General features: G+C 45.7%; 1 protein-coding gene across 1 annotated transcript; it reads left to right on the plus strand.

Annotated features, from left to right (window-relative positions):
* Nucleotides 1–16,739: 16,739 nt before the first annotated feature.
* Nucleotides 16,740–17,867, plus strand: LOC107538480 (neuropeptide Y receptor type 4-2). Its single transcript, XM_016214739.2, has one exon. The coding sequence runs from the start codon at nt 16,740–16,742 to the stop codon at nt 17,865–17,867; it is 1,128 nt and encodes a 375-aa protein (XP_016070225.1).
* The last annotated feature ends 3,343 nt before the right edge of the window (nt 17,868–21,210 follow it).

A 21,210-nucleotide genomic window follows, 5' to 3' on the forward strand; every position in this document is an offset into this window, starting at 1 on the left:
CCATATCCAAGAATATGTTGCTAAAAGTGATGTTCACAGAATTTATTGCCTATGTTTTCTTCTAGGAGTTTTATGGTTTCAGGTATTACATGTAAGTCTTTAACCCATTTTGAGTTTATTTTTGTATATGATGTCAGAAGGTGGTCTAGTTTTATTTTGTGCATGTATATGTTCAATTTTCACAGCACCACTTATTGAAGAGACTATCTTTAGTGTATGTTCTTGCCTGCTTTGTCATAGATTAATTGACCATGTAGGCATGGGTTTATTTTTGGGCTCTCTATTCTGTTCCATTGATCCATGTGTGTTTGTGTTTTTATGCCAGTACCATGCTGCTTTAGTCTTGTAGAATAGTTTGATATTAGATAGCGTGATACCCCAAACTTTCTTATTCTCTCTCAAGATTGCTTTTGCTGGTTAGGGGTCTTTTGTGGTTCCATATAAATTTTAGGATTATTTGTTCTTGTTCTGTGAAAAATTCCATTGTTATTATGATAGGGATTGCATTGAATCTATAGGTTGCTTTTGGTAGTATGCACATTTTAATGATGTTAATTCTTCCTATCCATGAGCATAGTATATATAGCCTTTCATTTGTATCTTCTTCAATTTCTTTCTTCAATGTCCTATAGTTTTCCAAGTACAGGTATTTTTCCTCCTTTGTTAAATTGATTCCTCAGTATTTTATTCTTTTTGATGCAATTGTAAATGAGATTGTTTTCTTAATTTCTCTTTCTGATAGTTTGTTATTGGTGTGTGAAAATACAACCAATTTTTGAATATTAAGTCTGTATCCTGCTACTTCATTGTATTCATTTATCAGTTCAAATAGTTTTTTGGTGGAATCTTTAGGGTTCTCTCTCTATAGTATCATGTCATCTGCAAATAATGACAGTTTTACTTCTTCCTTTCTGGTTTGGATGCCTTTTATTTCTTTTTCTTGTCTGAATATTATGGCTAAGACTTCCAATACTATGTTGAATAAAAATGGTAAAAGTGGACATCCTTGTCTTGTTTCTGATCTGAAAGAAAAGCTTTCAGCCTTTCACTGTTGAGTATGATGTTGTTGGTAGGTTTGTCATATATAGCGTTTATTATATTGAGGTATGTTCCCTCTTATCCCCACTTTGCTGAGAGTTAAAAAAATAATAAATGAAGGCTGGATTTTCTCAAATGCTTTTCTGCATCTATTGATATGATTATATGATTTTATCTTTCATTTTGTTCATGTAGTGTATCATGTTAATTGGTTTGAAGATATCTGAACTAATTTTGCATCCCAGAAGTAAATTCCACTTGATCACAGTGTATAATCATTTTATGTACTGTGGAATTTGGTTTGCTGATATTTTGTTGATAAATTTTAAATCTATGTTCATTAGGGATATTGGCGTATACTTTGCTTTTCTTTTTTTTGTAGTGTCTTTATTTTGTTTAGGTAATAGGGTAATGTTGGCCTCATAACATGAATTTGGGAGCCTCCCCTTCTCTTTAGTTTTTTGGAATAGTTTGAGAAGGATAGGTATTAATTCATTTTTGAATGGTTGGTAAAATTCACCTGTGAGAACATCTTGTCAAGGTATTTTGTTTGTTGGGAGTTTTTTGATTACTGATTCAAATTTGTTAGTAGTTATCAATCTGTTCAGATTTTGTTTCTTCTTGATTGAGTCTTAGAAAATTGTAATGTTTTCTTATAATCCTTTGCATTCCTATCTTGTTAGCTGTCACTTCTCCTCTTTTCTGATTTTATTTATGCACTTGGGCTCTTTCTCTTTTTTTCTAGCTAAAAGTTTGTCAATTTTTAAAAAATCTTTTCAAAGAAGCAGCTCTTGTTTTCATTGATCTTTTGTAAATTTTTTGGACTCTTTTGTTTATTTATGCTCTCTGATCTTTATTATTTCTTTTTTTCTATTCATTTTGAGTTTTGTTTGTTGTTCTTTTTCTAGTTCCTTTAGGTGTAAGTTTAGATATTTTACTGAGGATTTTTCTTGTTTCTTGAAGTAGACCGGTATTTCTATGAATTTCCCTTTTAGAACTGCTTTGGCTGTGTCCCATAGATTTTGGGCCATTGTGTATTTTTTTTAAGTTAAAATTTTTAAATTAAATTTATTGGGGTCACAATGGTTAATATGAACATATAGGTTTCAGGTATGGGTTTCTATGTTACAAGATCTGTGTATTGCTCTGTGTGCCAAGGGCTATTGTGTTTTGATTTTTATTTGTCTCAAGATATCTTTTAATTTCTTTGTTAATCCATTCATTGTTTAGTAGCATATTATTTAGTCTCCATGTGTGTGTTTTTTGCTTTGTTTTGTTTTCTTCTTGTAATTGATTTCTAGTTTTATATCATTGTGAAGAGAGAAGATGCTTGATAGTATTTCAATCTTCTTAAATTTATTGAAACTTGTTTTGTGGCCTAACATGGTCTATCTTGGAAAATGTTCCATGTGCACTTGAAAAGAATGTATATTCTGCTGTTTTGGGGTGAAATGTCCTAAAAATATCAATTAAGGTCCAGTGTGTCAGTTAAGGCAGTTCCTTGTTACTTTTGTTTCTGGGTGGTCTATGTATTGATTTCAGTGGGAGTATTAAAGTCTACTATGACTGTATTACTGTTGATCTCTCTCTTTATAACTGTCAGTGTTGGCTTTATATATTTAGGTGCTCTTATATTGGGTGCATAAATGTCTACCTTTATCATCATGAAATTCCCTTTTGCCTCTTATTACTCCTTGCTTTAAAGTCAATTTAGTTTTATATAAGTATTGCTACCTCAAGTTTATTTTTTAGTTTCCATTTGCATGAAATACCTTTTTCCATGTTTTTTTTTTTTTTTAAATATATCTTTATTGATTTCAGAGAGAGGAAGGGAGAGGGAGAGAGAGAGAAACATCAATGATGAGAGAGTCGTCATTGATTGGCTGCCTCCTGCATGCCTCCCACTGGGGATAGAGCCCACAACCGGGGCATGTGCCCTGACTGGGAATCAAACCTCAGTCTTCTGGATCTTAGGTCAATGCTCAGCTGCTGAGCCATGCCCGGCTGGGCCTCCATGTTTTTTTTATTCTCAGTCTGTACGTGTCTGTCAATCTCAAGTAGGCCTCCTATAGGCATCCTATACGTGTGGGTCTTTTAAAAAAAATTTTATTCAGCCACCCTATGTTTTTTTGATTGGAGCATTTAGTCCACTTATATTTAAATTAATTATTGATAGGAATGTAGTTATCGACATTTTATTGTCTTTTGATTGTTTTTGTAGTTCTGTGTTTCTTTCTTACTCTCTTCTCTTGCATGTTGATGACTTTTTATAGTGTTATTCTTGCATTCTTTTCTCTTTATTTCTTGTTATCTCTTACAGGTTTTTGGTTTGTGGTTACCATGTGCTCCATATATACAAATCTATGTTTATAGCAGCCTATTTTAAGTTGATGGTTGCTTAAGTTCAAACACATTCTAAATCACTACAATTTTTACCCACCCTCTCCACATTTATGTTTTTGTGATTATTTTTTTACTTCTTTCATGTGTGTTTGTTTGTATCCCTTAATTTATTGTTGTAATTACACTGGTTTTCCTACTTTCTCCCTTTAACCTTTGTACTACCTTTATAATTTGTTGATCCACTGCTTTTACTGTTTTCCTTTCTCAGTGAGAATTTTTTTTTTTTTGTTTCCTGTGTTTTCTTAGTTGTATTTTTCATCATTTCTTTTCTTCTTAAAGCAGTCTCTTTAACATTTCTTGTAATACTGGTTTAGTAGTATTGGACTCTTTTAGCTTTTTCTTGTCTTAGAAGCTCTTTATGATTTCTTTAATTCTAAATGATAGCTTTGCTGGGTAGAGTAATATTGGTTGTGGTTCTTTAACTTTTATCACTTTGCATATTCCATGCCAATTCCTTCTGGCCTGCAAAGTTTCTGTTGAGAAATCAGCTGACAGTCATATGGATGCTCCCTTGTAGGTAACTAATTGCTTTTCTCTTGCTGCTTTTAAGATTCTCTCTTTGTCTTTAACCTTTGGCATTTTAATTATGATGTGCCTCAGTGTGGGCCACTTTGAATTCATATTGTTTGGGCTTTTCTGTGCTTTCTGGACTTGTATGTCTATTTTCTTCACCAGAGTTTTCTTTCATTATTTCTTCAAATAAGTTCTCGATCCCTTGCTCTCTCTTGTTTCCTCCGGTCTCCCTCTGATCTGAATGCTTGATAAGGTCCCCAGAGGTCTCTTAAACTGCCCTCATTTTTTAAAATTCTTTTTTCATTTTTCTGTTCCAGTTGGGTGTTTTATGTTACCTTGTCTCCCAAATCACAGATTTAATCCTCTGCTTCAGCTAATCTTCTGTTTGTTGACCTTTGAGAGATTTTAGGAAATTCTGCAGCACAAGGCAAGGTAGATTGCTTGTGTAGAGGAATTGCTGGAAAAGGTTCAGACAAACAAATAAGTTGGGTGAGGTCTTACGAAATCACTGAGGTGGGGTGAATGGTGCTAGCCAAGGTAATGGAGAACTCATATTTTACACCTGTCTGCTCCAGGAGGGTTCAACAAATGAACAATAGATGCTGCCCCTGGAGAGAATTGTGCTGAGCCCTGCCCCTCCAGCCCTCACCCTGAAGCAAGTCAATATAGTTTCTCCCAGTACATTCCTGGTTCTTTTTGAACTGCTGCCTCTATGCTGGAGCCTAGAGTGAGTGCGTCTGTGAGTGAGTGAGTAAGTCTGTATTTGGGCCCTTTAAAACCTGCAGTGCATAGGTCTCCAAGAGCCTCCATCTCACTTGGATACAATCCCCACTGGTTGTCACAGCCAGATGTTATGGGAACTCCTCTTGCTGGCACTGGAACTATGGTCTGGGGAGCCTGGTGTGGGACTGTGGCCCCTTGCCCTTCAGGGGAGAACTTTGCAGCTGAGATATCTTTCCTGATTCTTAAACGTCATGTCATGGGTGTGGGACCAGCTTGTTCTGCATCTCTGCCCTCCTACCAGTCTTGATGTGGCTTCTTCTTTATATCCTTAGTTAAAGGTTGTTTGCTACTCAGCTAACCTTCAGGTGGTTCTCAATAATGGTTGTTCTATAACTGAGTTGTAATTTTGATGTGATTGTGGAAGAAGGTGAGCACAATGTTCACCTACTCTTCCATTTTGACCAGAAGTTTGGGAAAAGGAAGTTTTGAGTTCATTTTTCTCATGAGAAAATGGAAGGGGTTTTCTTTTGGGGGGAAGATTTAAAATGATCTATGGGAAAAAAGGATTTTTACTTATTAATGGAGAATGGGGGAAATTTCATGGTTCAATTTAATGGGATAGATGCAAAAATTGGTTCTTTTAGCATTTCTGGAATTGTATTATTGTCAGTGATAGCTTAGATTATTGTTCAAACATATTTTACTCTCCCCTGCCCCATCTCATCATAAGAGTATGTTCCTGGTTCTATTAATGCTGGTTGTGGCTCTGTGACTTGCTTTGGCTTCAGGGTGGGTGGGGTTTCTTCCTTGACCCTTGACTTTGTGCTTAACCATGCAGCTTGCTTTAGTTAATGGATGTTAGCTGTTTTGACTCAAGTAGGGCTGGAAATGAGTTTGCACTTTTACCATCTCCATGAGTAAAGATTATTTTGAACTTCCCCTTCAAACTGGGCCCCAAAATGAACGTAGGAGGAGGAGCCAAGCCTCAGTGAAGAGTCAAGTTCACTTGGAGCCACAGCCCAAAACAAAGGTGCCCCATTGAGCCCAGCCTAGGTGAGTTAACTCCCAGGGAACTTGTAGTTATGCTTGTATGTCTCTGAGATTTTGTGTTTTTTTGCAACTCAGCAATAGCTGGCCCATACATTATTGTGCCAGGTAAACTTGGTAGGATAGCGCAGCTAAGCACAATCTGAGATGGGGAATAGAATCAAGTGAATTCTTCATCTAAGGCATAGGGTAATCTGGTGGATTATGTACACCTTTTTTGGGAAGTTTCTAGATCAAAACCCTTTTACAACATGTCTTGGGCAGCTGAACTTTGTCTCTAGTGTGTAGCACATGTAGATGCTTGAAAATATTTGTTGAGTGACTGTGGACTGTTTGAATAAATCTCAGAAGGTCCCAGAGGTCAAGGGCAGGGATTGGGGGAGTGGATGAAAAGAATGCAGGCTGGAATGCTTTGATATTTCTCCTCTTTCCTCCACAGAGGGTCAGTTGACCCACTGTGGGTCAGGTTAACAGGGAATATAGACCTCTAGGGGAATGATTTCCCTTTGTCCTTGTTTTTCTCTTACTCTCTGTTAAGGAGGAAAATGCTGTTCCAAGCTGGTCAACTTCAAGAACCTGGATTGGACTCTGGGGATGGAGATTTAGTGGCTGGTGGCAACTGTGCCTTCTTTGTTCTCTCTCTCTGGTTGGTGAGCGTGTTCTGCATTGCCCTTCCTTGAAACAGAGTAGAGAAGTGGTCCGCATGAGTACGGAGCGGTAGGGAAAAGGCACTGGGATGTCCCGCTTTACGCTGGAGAGAGGCAGGGACAGGGAGCCAAGGCAGGACTAGCTGTATGGGGTAGGAGGCAGGAGAAGTGTAGGTCGCCCAGCTGGCATCCCTTATCTTTTCTTCCCTGTGGCCAGAGCAGGTTATTTTATAGCCTAGCCTCTTTATGGCTTCAGCAGGGTGCAAGGCAAACAAAGAACATGTGATCCCTTAGAGCCTGGGGAGCCACCTCCCATAACAGGTGTGCCCTCTTCAGCAGCCCTGCCTGTCACTTAGAGGGCTTCCTGGAAGAACGACCTTACTTGCTTCCCAACTCGGAGTCCTGAGGCCCCTCCCGCACATCTCCACGGGGCTTTAAAAAATGGGAAAATCCTTTCGTTGTCCATTAATCTTTTGCATTCTTACCAGCCTGTCCTGAGGTTGAACCAGTCTTGCCTTTATTTTCCAGATGATAAAATGGAAGCTGAACTGGTTGTCACCAGCTTCTTCACCCTCTGTGCTGGGATGTTATTTCCTTTCTTTTATTTATTCTTTTCTTTATAAAATTGGAATTATTAATCTTCTTTAGCAGCAAGAAGGAAACAAACAAATGACCTTTATTCCTATTGCTCAGATGTAAATAGTCTGCCTTCTCCCAATTCAATTTCTAGAGGGTACTACTTTCAACCTTTTATTTCTGTTTTATTCCATGAAGGTGAGAAAACTTTTTGATATTCTTTATTAAAGCATGTAATTCAAGCAATCTTAAACTTATGGAGAAATTACAAGCGAGGATAAAGAACATTTTTTTCTGAACCATTTGAGAGTTAGCTGCCAACAAGATATCCATCTCTCTAAAGAATACTTTTATTGTCTATTTCTTACCGAAAAGGACATTCTCCTACTTTTCCAAAACACAACCATTGTGACTCAGGCACTTAGCACTGACACATAACTCTCCTCTCATTTCCAGCCTCCATTCAAGTGTCATCAGTTGTCCTAAAATACTTAGATTTGGCTCAGGTCTCTGGCTTCCTTCCTTCTATAACAGTTCTGTCTTTCCTTGACTTTCATTACTTTGACATGTTTCGAGATTATAGGCCAGTTATTTTGTAGCGTGTCCCTCACATTGTTAGTATGATAGTTCTCAGGGTTGGATTCATGTTTACGCACCTTTGGCAGAAATTTCCCAGAGGTAGTGTTGTGTTCTCCTTGCAACCTATCAAGGGTACATGAGTTCAGTTTTCAGTGCTAGAGACGGTGGTCACGTTGATCACTGGAGTAAGTCACGTCTTCTAGGCTTCTCTACTACAAAGTAACTCCCTTTCTGTTTGTATTTAGAGGTATTTTGTGATGAGGTACCTTGAAGCCATGTAAATATCCCATGTAAACTTTTATTTATTCATTTCTTTATATTGGAGTAGACTCATAGGTTTCTGTCTTATTCAATGGGTTATTATCTATGACTATCATTATTTGTTTTAATGCTCACATTGTCCCAGATCTGGCCAGTGAGGGCCCCTTCCAGCTGGATTCGGGGTCTTTTTAATACGCTCCGTCATTCTGAGTGCCCTTTTTTATTTTCAGCTCCCAAAGATCTCTTGGGGTCATCTTGCATTTTCTTTGCCCCATGGATCCTTTCAATGGAGAATGTCATTTAGAAACCAAATATGGGTGCTTCGAGTCCTCACTGCTACTGGGATGTCACTGCTCCTCAGCTCTCTTGGTAGACAGAGCAAGGAGGTTGTGTGTGTGTGTGTCAAATTTACATCAATTTATATATATGTATTGAAAACCACAAGTTCAAACTAATGCCTTCAATTCTAATTCAAACCGCACGGTTCCTTCTGGTTTCCCCTCTTTCCATATTTGTAGCTGCCTTCTCCTCCTATCATTCTTAATATATTTGCTTTACTTGGGCAATCGTTCTGTGGGGAGCTGCCGTCCTGTAGCAGAGTTCCCTCCCACCAGCACCTCACTCTGCTGGGCTGTGGCACTCCACCTGGGCTGTTCTCATCGATCATGTGGATACCCTCTTCACTGTATTTGGGCTTTAACCCCCTGTGTTGGGACGCCAATCCCCACACCCCACATGAACACTCTCTTTGTCTTATTCCAGCTCTGACATGCCAAGCCAGCCTCCCCACAGGGTGCCATTGTCAGCACAGTTGGCTCGGACAGTGTTGGGCTGCAGTGGCTACACTGCCCTATGTGGATTTACTCCTCTCCCACTCGTCTCCTCCAGCCACCTCATCAGCTCCTGGGGGGACATCTTCTCACTCCTCTTGCACTCCAACTCCCTGCTCTTGACCCCAGCCCCCGCCTCATAGGACAGCATCCTGCTCAGCCCCACCTAATGGCTTTTGGACTAACTTGTTTCTTCATCATAGAAGAATTTGGAACCAATTCCAGCCATGGATATGGATATTCAGAAGGGTAGGGAACGAAAGAGAAAGACCAAAATTTTTTACCTGAGCCCTGGCCAGGTGGTTCAGTTGGTTGGAGCGCTCTCCCATATACCAAAAGGTGGTGGGTTGGATTCCCGGTCAGGGCACATACTTAGGTTGTGGGTTTGATCCCTGGCCGGGGTGCATATGGGGTGGGGGCAAATGATCAATGTTTCTTTCTCACATCGATGTTTCTCTTTCTCTCTCTCCCTTCCTCTCTCAAATCAATAAAATCATAAAAAATTTGAAACATTTTCAAATGCACATGAACTACAGAAAATAGTGTAATAATCTCCAAATACTCATCCCCTACATTCAACAATTATCCAAGATCTTTAAGCAACACCTTTTAACAATTTCAGTTTGGATTCTTTTGGTTAACTCCTAAAGCAACCTAATGTGTATAACACTACTTGTTATCATTTTTATCATTTTATTACCATTTTAAGGCATTATCTATTCATTCAGCAATTAAAGTGACAATTTTTCTTACTTATATGACCCCACCTCCTATTGCTGAGGAACAGGATATTTACAAAGACTCAATGTATACCTCCATGGAAGTACGTATTAACTGTAAAAAGAGTATAATTTTTGATAGTACAAGGACCAGTGAATTGCATGGGCATTAGCCCACTGATGATTTTTTTTCTTCTGGGAAGCGAGTTCCTTGGTTGGAAGCATTGGGTGGGCAAACAGAAAGGTGGAGATAGAAGAGCTCTGTAAGTCAAAAGATGGGGATGCTAGAAGATCTTAAGGAAGGCGAATCCACTTCCGGAATAAGCATCGGATCCCATGCTCTTCATGATGAAAAGGTACAAGGCAACCAGCCTACCAACACGGGGCTGGTGATTCTCCCCAGGAAGTGATGAGCACTGCTCTTGGCAGGATGGGCACTCAGCAACACAGGCAAGTGGGTCTATCTTGGAGAGGGGAAGGTCATGCCGCTGAGCTCACTCATAATCTCCATAAACATCCTCATTCTACTGAGTCCATGAGCAAACACAAGGGTGTCTGGGGAAAGAGGCTGATGGGTGCCCACGGGATGGATCACCTTGTGTGCTGCGTTAGCATTCTCATAGGACACAAATAAGTTCACTCTGTGCTCATTCTGAGATGTGCATCCACGTGTTCTTTTGAGATCTTATTATCAATTCTATAGTCATTTCTTGAGTCACTAGTCATCTGGCCAAAGTTTAGCTCCTGCCCATGTACTAGATCAGCATCGATCTCCACTTGTGGCCATCTCTCCATCCTGGCAGAGTGGACACCAGGTGTGCAGCTGGCAGTTCTGCCTTCTGGAGCATTTTCCTTCCCCATTGTCTTTCAGGGTGACCCTTGAGTGGAACTGTAGGCTGCAACAGTTTGGGCCTAGTTGGTTCCAGTACACTCTCCAGGACAACGGGTCACAGGCCATGTGTTTTATTTGTAGTTGCAGGTACAGGCTGAGGGAGAGGCGGCACTGGGTCAGGGAGAGACTCTGAGTGGCCTGCTTCTGAACTTCCTTGTGCCTTCAGAACCCGCTCAGGGCCGATCTCTGAAAACCTCACTTAAGCGGCAGGTCCCTACATTTTTGTGGAGTGTATCTTTCATCCTCAGAATACGAAGCCCCTGGTTTGTCTCTCCTGCTCAATCGCAGCTGTTATCAGTATACTGGGCCATGATCAAGGTCTCTGTACACTACACTGTGATAGAAAGCTGGAGAACAGATAAAGCCTGAGAGAGGACATTGAATTTGTGCTGCTCCCCTTGACACGTGAAAGCAAACTTCTGATGGTCCTTCCTAATTGATGTAGAGGGAAAAAAACATGAGCCAGATAAATAGCTGCAGATTAAGTGCCAGGGGTGGTTAAGTTGTTCTATATCACATCTGGTGGCTAATATTGGAGTCAACCCTGATGAAATTAAAAAAAAAAAATTTCTTTATTGATTTCAGAGAGAGGAAAGGAGAGAGAGAGAGAGAAACATCAATGACGAGAGTCATTGATTTGCTGCCTCCCACATGCCCCCTGCTGGGGATCGAGCCTGCAACCTGGGCATGTGCCCCGACCAGGAATCGAACCTCAATCTCCTGGATCCTAGGTCGATGCTCAACTGCTGAGCTACGCCGGCCTGGCAACACCTGATGAAATTGATAATAACCTACAGTCATTCTCCAGGATTCAGCACTTTTCTTCACAAGCTAAAGAAGTGAGTTAAGTGGGAATATGATAGGCATCCCTGCATCTTTGAAGTCTTGATAATGTCATGGGTCTCTGAAATTAACCTCAGGATGAAGTAATGCTAGTTTATTATTTGGTTATAGAGAGAAAATTCCAGACTTGGAAAGTTCCTGGGTTGGTTCACCATTTCTTTCACTTCATGTCTCCTTTTTTGCTTTTAATGTCAGTTGTGCTGGGCTCATGAAGAGTTCCTGAAAATCTGGAAATATCATTATTTTGCAGGTGCAGTGGGTGGTATTATGGCTGAGAATAGAGTTTTAGGCTCAAATTATATTTCCCTGAGCCTTAAAAATATGTTTCCAGCCTGGCCCGTGTAGCTCAGTGGTTGAGCATTGACCTATGAACCAAGAGGTCATCAGATCAGTTTTGGGTCCCTGCACATCCTTGGGTTTTGGGCTCTATCCCCAGTAGGGGTGTGCAGGAGGCAGCTGAACAGTGTTTTCCTCTTATCAATGTTTCTATCTCTCTCCTTCTCCCTTCCTCCTTCTCTCCAAAATCAATAAAACATATTTTAAAAAAGATCTGTTTACTTTAAAAAGTATGTTTCCATAATGTCATAGTCTCTCGTCATCCTAGGTTGCTGATAATTCTCACCTTTATTTATTATTTTGTATGCAACCCTTTCCCCCCTTGCAGAGCATTTTAGAATCTTCCCTTTATCCTTGGTGTTTTAAAATTTCACAGTGACCTGTCTAGACGTGGAGCAGCACCAGAGGCCCTTTCAATCTACATTCCTGGGGAAGTCTCTTTCATTACGGAGAAGTCCTGTGCTGGCCATTTCAGTTCATACTCCTCACAAGTCCATTCTCCACCACTGCTCTCTGCCCTCTTCCATGCCCAGTACGCTGGAAGGTCCTTTGCTGGCTGGATTCCTGTTGGACTTGGTCAATGATAGGAACCTACAGGAGACTGGAAGAGGGTTGGTATGCTTCTTTCCGACTTCCCCTGCCTCCATGCTGAGCCTCTGGTGATGGCGGCACGCCTCCAGACCATAGCAGCTCCTCGGGTGGCCCTTCCTACACAGCCCCCTGGCTCTAATGACATGGATTTTCACTCCAGCTGTAAGGTGGTAACTGCTTCTGCTAGTCTTTGGATGCCTCACCATTTCTTGTATTTTCCCTTAACCCTGTACATTACCTTCCCATCAATGTTTCTTCATTTGACTGTCTGGGGCTGAAGCTCACTGTGGACGAGTCTGCTAGGACTGTGTTGGGTGAATTCAGGTGAGAGGTGTGGGCCCTGCCATGCAGCTAGAGAGCTTCAAGCTAGAATTGATGGGGGACTGCTCAGAGCTGTGGGATGGAAACTCAGGGAAGTGGGCGGGCACATAGGACACGGGAATCATAACAGCAGCCAGATCTCCAGGATGTGCTTCCTGCCAGGACCGTGCCAGCAGCTGTTTGCATCTCATCTCATTTCTCCTTATAAAAACCCTCAAGGTGGATTTTATTATTAGTTCCATTTTAAAGAAGAGAATATGAGGCTTGGTGAGTTGGCTTCCAAGCCCAGCATGTGACTGCTCACCCCACTGGCTCTCAAGGTGGTGAAAATAACAGTAATTACCAGCAAAGGGGCTGGTTGGAGCTCATCCCCTTTCCTGACCATCAGCTTTCTCATCAGGCCAAGGAGAATACCCACCTTGAGAGGTCACACTGAGCTGCGGAGGCCGAACGTGCCTGAGGGACTCCCGCTCCCATTTGACTCCAAGATGATTCAAGTGGAACCTTCTCAAAGGGGCGAGAAGTGAGGTGATGTCACTAAGCTGTTGAGGGTCAGTCTAGGTCAGACAAAGCTCCACTTTTACGGTGCAGAGAAAACCTTACTGAGCCCCTTTCCCAGAGACAGCAGAATGCAGCCTGGCCAGCTGGCAGGGCCTTCCAGACTGGGGTCCTGGCCCCAATCCTGTGAGTGGGGAAGTGCAGCTCCCAGCTTCTTGCTTGTGGGCTTTCCTCTCCTTGGGAGCTTCCTGGGCTCCAGTTGTGCTCGGTGCGGCACTTTGCTGCCACCAGGGGGCGCTGTTTCCCTCCGCGGCAGACGGCAAGGGCCTGACAGCGCCCGCAGTGCTGGTTTACCCGAGTCTGCTGTGCGCCGCTCCCTTGCCCTCTTAGGGGCACTAGATGTTGGAGAAGGAGCTCGGACGTTGGGCTCACATCGCAGCTCCACCATCTGTAAGTTGGGTGGCTAAGACAAGGCACTCTAGTTCTTTGAGGCTCAGTTTTCTCACATGTGAAATGGGATGATCATACTACACCAGGCGGATGTGAGGGTGCAGTTAGAGCAGGTGCTTCCTCCTGCCACCAGAGCCCTTCACTGCTTTCACTGGCCTCAGCTCCTCTGCTGTGCTCTGACCCATGGGCGTAGGGCTCAGGCCTGTGCTCGGGGCAGTGGTTCTCAAACAGGTCCCCCTGGCAGCCGGCCTCACAGGGCTGGTCAGCAAGGCCTCAGAGGCTGCAGGCGGCTCAGGCCCCACACGGCTGCCCCACGAGGAGCAGGTGACAGTGCTGGCTCTGGCCTGTACAAGAAACAGCTGTCTGTTGTTGAGCGGTTTCTGCGCAGGAAATATTTTGCATTTTAGACGACGGGAAGCCACCATCACAGTGGGGTCCTCTGTCAGGCCTTGTGCCGTGTGCGGACCCATGCTGGGCTCTCCGGCAGAGACAAGAACGGGCCCTAGACATGGGCAAGGCTGCTTGCGCAAACTTAACCACCAGGCTGCGCCACCTACCCGGGCAGCAGAGCGCCTCCCAGCGTGGGGACACCGGCGGGGTGGGAAGGAGGAGCAGTGCTCCCGGCAGGCCAGCCAGGGGGAGGGAGGTCCCCAAAAAGGGACAGCAGGTGCCGCCCCAGGGGCCAGGAGCAGAGACCTTGGCAGGCTGGGTCTGAGCGTTCCTCAGCTGGGGGACTTGGGGAAAGCTGCTCAGTCCTGGAGCCTCACTTGGCTTCAGTAGAAAAACTAGGAGAAAAATGCCCACTTCTGGGAGCTGTGGCGATGGTCAAATAGGGTAGTGTCTGCAGAGTCCACACAGGCTATAAACGGCCACTGCCACTGGGAAAGGGCCCTGCTCGCGGCTCCGGGGCCACTCCCACGGACGCACGGGCCTGGGGCGCGTCCCGCGGCGGCCGGGCGGGCGCGCAGCTCCGGGCAGCCCCGCGTCCCCGAGGGCGCGCAGCGGGCGGGTGAGCAGCTCCGGGCAGCCCCGCGTCCCCGAGGGCGCGCAGCGGGTGCGCGGGCAGGCGGGCGGGGGCGCAGCTCCGGGCAGCCCCGCGTCCCCGAGGGCGCGCAGCGGGCGGGCGGGCGGCTCCGCTCTGGACGCAGAAGGAGGCTCGGCCGGCGGGCGGGCGCTACGCGGCGCGCCCCGTGCGTCCCGGGCGCAGGGCTTGGGCCGGGGCTGCAGGAGCCTGCGGGGAAGGCGCGCGCGCCTGGAGAGGGGGCGCCGCGCGGGCTGCAGAGGGCCTGGGCTGGGAGGAGCGCCCCGTCCCTCGCGTGGACTTGGGCTCGCGCAGCCCGTGTCCTACCTGAGACGTGGGTGGCACGCTGCTCCACCCAGTGAGCCGGAGGAGAGGAGGTAAGGGATGCGTGGGAAGTGTCTGGGCACCGCGGGCAGAAGGGGACGGGGCTCTTTGCTGCGATTTCAGAGAACAGAGCAGGCGTCCGGCTCTCCCGTCTCCCCTGACGGGGGTTGGTCGTGTTCGCACCGTCTGTTAGTTTGCCTCTGACACGGGAGGGCGGGCGGCAGGCGCGGTGGAGGCCTCCCCAGGGCTGCACTAAATCCAGAGCTCCCAGATTGCGTTCATACTGGCTCTGGTGACGGCAGTGTCTTAGGGGTGCATCTGCATTGCTGCGCTCAGTTCCTCTGGCTTGGGGGCTGGGGGACACCGGGCCCCCTGTGTCATCTTTGCAGCCCTGTTTGTAGCAGGGGGCTTGGCAGGGGTTTACTGAGAGGATGAGTGGATGCAGCGGGGAACTTTCTGGATTCCTCCCCGCCTGGTAACTCCTCTCCGATCCTGCTGCGCCTGGCCAGGTCGGAGCTCTTGGTGTGGCTCCCCACCACTGACCCAGCTGGGGCTGATGGCCAGCCGGACCTTGGGCTTTTGTCCCTCTTGCTGCTGGGACTGAGCACAGTGCCTCCACCACGGTTTCAGGCAGCTGCGCTGTTTTTTGACTTCAACACTGGACCTCACATTTGGCCCTGGTATATTTCCTTTTGTCACATCCAGTTCCAAATGGCCCCTTTTGCCAGATGACTGTGGTGCTAGAAAAATCTTCTTACCTATGAGACCTGGTGACCAAAATAAGCAGACTGTAAATAGTCAGTGGACTTCATTCCTTGATCTTGTACTGGCCAAATGGGACTCATCTTTATAAGCCAGACCAAATGCACGGTGACATTTCTGATGGCTGACAAATAGATTTTACTGACCTCTAGTTAATTTTGCCCATACTCTGAAATAACTGCTCTAACTTAGCACTTGATCATGAAGAACAGATGTGACCATTGTATGGGACTTAAAGAATATCTGAGAGTATTCCTCTATGAACAGGTTTATCAAATTGCGTCCCAGGACCATGTGTGTCAGAATCACATGGGTCACTTGTTAAAATACAGATTCCTGTGCCTCATTCCAGACTCACTTAACTGCATCTCCTGGTAGGGGGCTCTGGAGTCTATATGTTCAACATGCTCCCAGAGTGATCTAATGTTCCCTGAAGTTTGAGAACTGCTTGTGGGCTTAATGGTGATGAGGGGACTTGTGAGGAAGGTGAGTCACAATGGTGTGTGTAATGATATGGTGGCTTTCCATCTCAGAACCTCTGTCGCTGGCATCACCACCTGGAGGCTCTGGAGTCCAAATTCCAGTTTATCCTTGGCAGAGGAGGCACCAGAGGAAAAAGGAGAGGTATACCAGGGCATGGAGGTGTGGGCCAGGAAGCTGTATTTGGGAACCAGAAGCTGTTTCAGGTGACTTGAGCGTAGGCATGCAGGGAACCCCTAGGAAGAGTGGTGGGTGTCCCATGACTTTGGCCAGACATGTGTGTACACATGGTGGGTGGGAAGAGAGAGCCGGTGTGCTGATGACCCAGTTTCTGCATACCTGGCAGCCTTCAACTTTGCCATGTGTCATCTCAGAAACAAGGCTGGCAGGGCAGGTAGTGGCTGAGGCCAAGATCGCACTGTGTGTCAAGGCCCGAGGTTTAGATCTGTCCTAAAGGGCATGACATGCCGTGGAAGGACCTTAGCACATGGTGGCATTGGTGTTGTTTCTATTTAGATAAAATGTGACAAGGAGATTTCTACTCATGCTCCCTGAGCTGTTCTCTCCCTGAACTTTGCATACAACAATCCAAATATTTTTTATTATCAAAACTGCCTCAAGGCCTGAGGTCAGGACAATTTCTGGAACAAGTTTTGGCATCAGACAGATCTGGGTTTGAATTTGGGCCCTCTAACTTACTAGCTGTGTGACTATGGGTCCTCTAAGTCCCAGCGTTCGGGTCCAAGCAGCCATGAACATCTCTACCTGCACCCCTCTGCTCCCTGGACTTCACACAGGAAGCACAATCCTTGAGTACTATTTGCCTCTTTGCCTTTGCTTTGCAGGTGTCGTCACTGAACCTCCTGGAATCTTCTCACATGCACCATGAACATCTCTCATTTTCCATCCTTGCTGCTCCCAGGATCCCTGCAGGGTCAAAACAGGAGTAAGTCAAAGGGCATCCTGTATAACTTCTCTGACCACTGCCAGGATTCTCTAGACCTGATGGTCTTTATTGTCACCTCCTATAGCATCGAGACTATTGTGGGGGTCCTGGGCAATCTCTGCCTTATATGTGTGACCATTAGGCAGAAGGAGAAGGCCAATGTGACCAACCTGCTCATCGCCAACCTTGCCTTCTCCGACTTCCTCATGTGCCTCATCTGCCAGCCGCTCACGGCCATCTATACCATCATGGACTACTGGGTCTTTGGCGAGGCCCTTTGCAAGATGTCAGCCTTCATCCAATGTATGTCAGTGACAGTCTCCATCCTCTCGCTTGTCCTTGTGGCCCTAGAGAGGCATCAGCTCATCATCAACCCAACAGGTTGGAAGCCCAGTGTCTCTCAGGCCTACCTGGGGATTGTGGTCATCTGGCTCACTGCCTGCTTCCTCTCCCTGCCTTTCCTGGCCAACAGCGTCCTGGAGGATGTTTTTCACAAGAACCATTCCAAGGCTCTGGAATTTCTGGCAGATAAGGTGGTCTGTACTGAGTCCTGGCCACTGTACCACCACCGCATCATCTATACCACCTTCCTGCTGCTCTTCCAGTACTGCATCCCACTGGCCTTCATCCTGGTCTGCTATGTACGCATCTACCAGCGCCTAAGGAAGCAGAGAAGGGTGTTCCGCAAGGGCTCCTATAGCTCGCAGGCTTGGCAGATAAAGCGGATCAACGGGATCCTTGTTGCAATGGTGGCTGCCTTTGCCCTGCTCTGGCTGCCCCTGCATGTGTTCAACAGTCTGGAAGACTGGTACCATGAGGCCATTCCCATTTGTCATGGCAACCTCATCTTCTTGGTGTGCCACCTGCTCGCCATGGCCTCCACCTGTGTCAACCCTTTCATCTATGGCTTTCTCAACACAAACTTCAAGAAGGAGGTCAAGGCCCTGGTGCTGACTTGTCAGCAGAGCACCCCTGTGGAGGAGTTTGAGCATCTGCCCCTGTCCACAGTACACACAGAAGTCTCCAAAGGGTCTCTGAGGCTCAGTGGCAGGTCCAACCCCATTTAGCCAGGTCCAGAGCTTCTCCCTGCCATGTTCATTGTCAGGCTTCTTCACTTAGCTAAGTGGGCATGCTGTAAGCTGAGGGTGGTACTCCATCAATCCTGGCTTTCTGGGCCCAGGTAGGTTGGTAAGAGCCCAGTTTTGCATCTATTTGCCTGTGAAGCCTGACATTCAGGTGGTTCAGCTGTTTGTTCATGGGGGACTTCTGAGTCTAGATTCTTTAGGTCACAGCATGCCTTACAGCTTGAGCAGATGCCAGAGCCAGAGATGGTTTGCAAGTAGCAGGCAGGGTTCATTTTGGTAGCTCAGCAACAGATGCCTAGTCTGGGAACCCAGGGGTTTCACCTTTACCAATGAGACTGCAAGGTCACTGTGGGGTGAGGGAAGGAGCACACTGAGTCACAGCTCTGGACCTTGGTCAGCTCCTAACCTCTGTGAGAGATGATGTTTGTGGATAGGCTTTGTAAATGATAAAGAATTCTATGGAGGCAAGACAGTGGAATTACTGTTATCTGATTAGCAATCCCAATAGCAGAGGTCCAATCCTGGAAGCCTTGGGTCCTCACACTCCTTTGCAGTAGGAAAATCAGCCCTGAGCAGCAGGAATTCCATGATTCACACACTACTCCATCCTTTTGTTCTTTCACTGCATGTGCCATCTTGTATGGAAATAAGCCTGTAAGTATCTCTCCATGATAAGATAGTGAGGACCTTGAGGGTGACATCTGTATTGTCATAGAGCTCGTATCCTCCATGCCTTGGATAGGTCCTGGCACAGGGAGAGAGCACCAGGAGGCTTGGCATGGTCGGCTGATGGAAAAGGTGGCTGCCTGGCTGAGGACTGGTTCCCTGTGTCACGCTGTGGCATGAGAAGGGCTCAGGCTCCTGCAGCCACATCCTATCATCTGCTCTTCCTTGCCTCCCAGGACCTCTCTTGACAAGACAGCCATCCAGGGACTCTGTGACCCTCTCCAGGGTTGAGCCACTGCTGAGGCTTACTGTACTCAAGGCCGTGACTCCAGCCTCCTTTGTTCCACACTCTGGCCACTGAGCTGATGTGCTTTAGGTGATGTGTCATGATTCTTCCAAAGCTTCCTCACATCTTTGGGCCTCCCAGTGACCTTCAGTAGTGGGAGGGGCAGGAAGTCTTGGAGTCTGGCTTAATGGAGTACAGGCTGAAAGGAGTAGGGGGTCCCCCTTCCTCTAGCCAGCCGGGGAAAATGGAGAAAGGGTTACAGTGAGCATGAATATCTCACTATGGAGGTCATGGAGCAGTCTTCTGGATGCTGAGCCAGGTCCAAGGCTTCATCTGTGTGTGGACCAGCCAGCTTCTCCTTTCAGGAAAGGAAACATCAACATTACTTAGTGGTCAGATCATTTTGGATGGGGTGGCCAGGCCTGGCTCTGCCTGTCCAGACCCATCTGCCCTCCAGCAGAGTAGGTAGTGACTGGACCCAGAGCTCTTGAGGGGCCTCACTGTGAGGTTCCTAGGGCTGGCTCTACACATGGGATCTGGCAAAGGGCCAGGCAGCAGGAGATTGAATAGCTATATCTGACTGTCTTTCTGGCCTGCCCTTAACCAAGAACCTGTGCAGCTGACACCCAAGACGAGTGCTCTTTGAGTCATCAGCTCTCTTCCCTGGGCTGTTTGTTTTGCCTCAGGTTTTGGTCACATCTCCCATTTTGTTCCTTTGTTCAACTTTATCCTGGTTTTGGATATATTGTTGAGCCACTTTCTTGGATGTAGCTTGTGCTTGTCCTCTGGTGCCATCTGCTGCTGGCTGCTCCAGGCAACTACCTGCCAGCAAAGCTCAGGCCTTGGGATCCATCCCAGAAAGATGTCATTGATCAAGCTCCTTAAGGAATTGGAAGCCTCAGGCCCCTCCATATCCCATGAATTGCCTGGAGTTTGCTTCACCTCACTCCTCTCAGTGGTGTCAAGATGCTTGAGGACAAGGGTGCATTGGGGATCAGCATTCTTGAAGACTGGGGGACCAGGTTCTGCATCTGGTGAAGGTGCTGGGTATTAGGAGCTGAGGTAATGGATGGAGGCCTCATTAAGTGTCTTCTGTGCTTTCTTCACCTTGCTTCAGTGGACGTGGCCTGCCTGGATGGCCGTCTCCTTCCTGTTCCTGGTTCCTAATGATCCTTGGAATGCCTGGTTACCTAGCATCTTGGGAACTTGCCGCTCAAAGTGTCTCCAGAAGACCAGCAGCCTCAACATCACCTGGAGCTTATTAGACATGGAGAATCTCTGTTCCTACCCCAGACCTTTTGAATCAGAATCTGCATTTTATCAATATCTCCAAGTTAGTGGTGCACACATTCAAGTTTGAGAAGCTCTACTCTAAAAAACATTGTCCTCGAGCCTGGAGCCACTCAGTGAGCACCTGAAGACACCTGTGGCAGTTTGGGTAGGCCTTTAGGAAGTGTAGTTCTGGAGATATGGCTTTAAAATGGTAGTGATGAAAAGGTGGATTCAGTTTTAGTTGTTTGTCTCTTCTCTGGCTGTATGTGAACATATTTCTTCTGAAGCCTTTTTGTTCCTTAAATAAATATTTGCCAAACGAACAGTTTGCATAATTATATTCTTATGAACATGCTGTCTGTATTCTGCTCCATTTCACTTAAAACTGTGTCATCAAGTTTTTTGTCCTGTTGGATATTATTTTTGACAGCTGATTAAGAGTTTAGAAAATGCTGCAGTGAAAGCTGATTCCCCTGAACAGAGTCTCTCTAAGCTCCCAGAGGAGACTTCACTGGCCTAGGTAAGGGCCTGTCCCTACTGGTAGTGAGAGGAGGTCATCTTCAGAAGAACACCGTGGCTGGAATTGGAGACTCACACCCACAAAAGTGCCTGGGAACCATCAGCCAGTGCAAAGCCTTACCAAATCCTGATGGTGCGTGCTTAACTCTTGTCTAACTCTAGCCCTTCCTTTTTCAAGAAATGACCTTGACTTGTTTTTTTCCATTGTAAAACAAATCGTATTCTATCTTGAAAATATGCAAACTATACAAAAATGAAAAGAAAGAGGAAATCATGTTCCACTACACAAAGATAATCATTATTTACATTCGGCGGAGTCATTTATTTAGTTTTTATTTATCTAGTGTTACTTTATTACTTTTAAAAAACGTGGTTGAAATCATACTGTGAGTGTATGTATAGTTAGATATAATATTTAAGGATTATTTTATATCTTTTTTGCTTAATCTTATAAAAATTTTTATTCATTCATTTAACAAATATGTCAGACACATAGTAGGGGCTGGTGAGACAGTGATAGACAAAACAAACACTGTCCTTGTCCTCATGGAGCTTATAGTCCAGTGCGACTAGATCCAGCCT

The sequence above is a fragment of the Miniopterus natalensis genome, chromosome 14 (assembly GCF_054644295.1).
Source record: "Miniopterus natalensis isolate mMinNat1 chromosome 14, mMinNat1.hap1, whole genome shotgun sequence".
NCBI lineage: Eukaryota > Metazoa > Chordata > Mammalia > Chiroptera > Miniopteridae > Miniopterus > Miniopterus natalensis.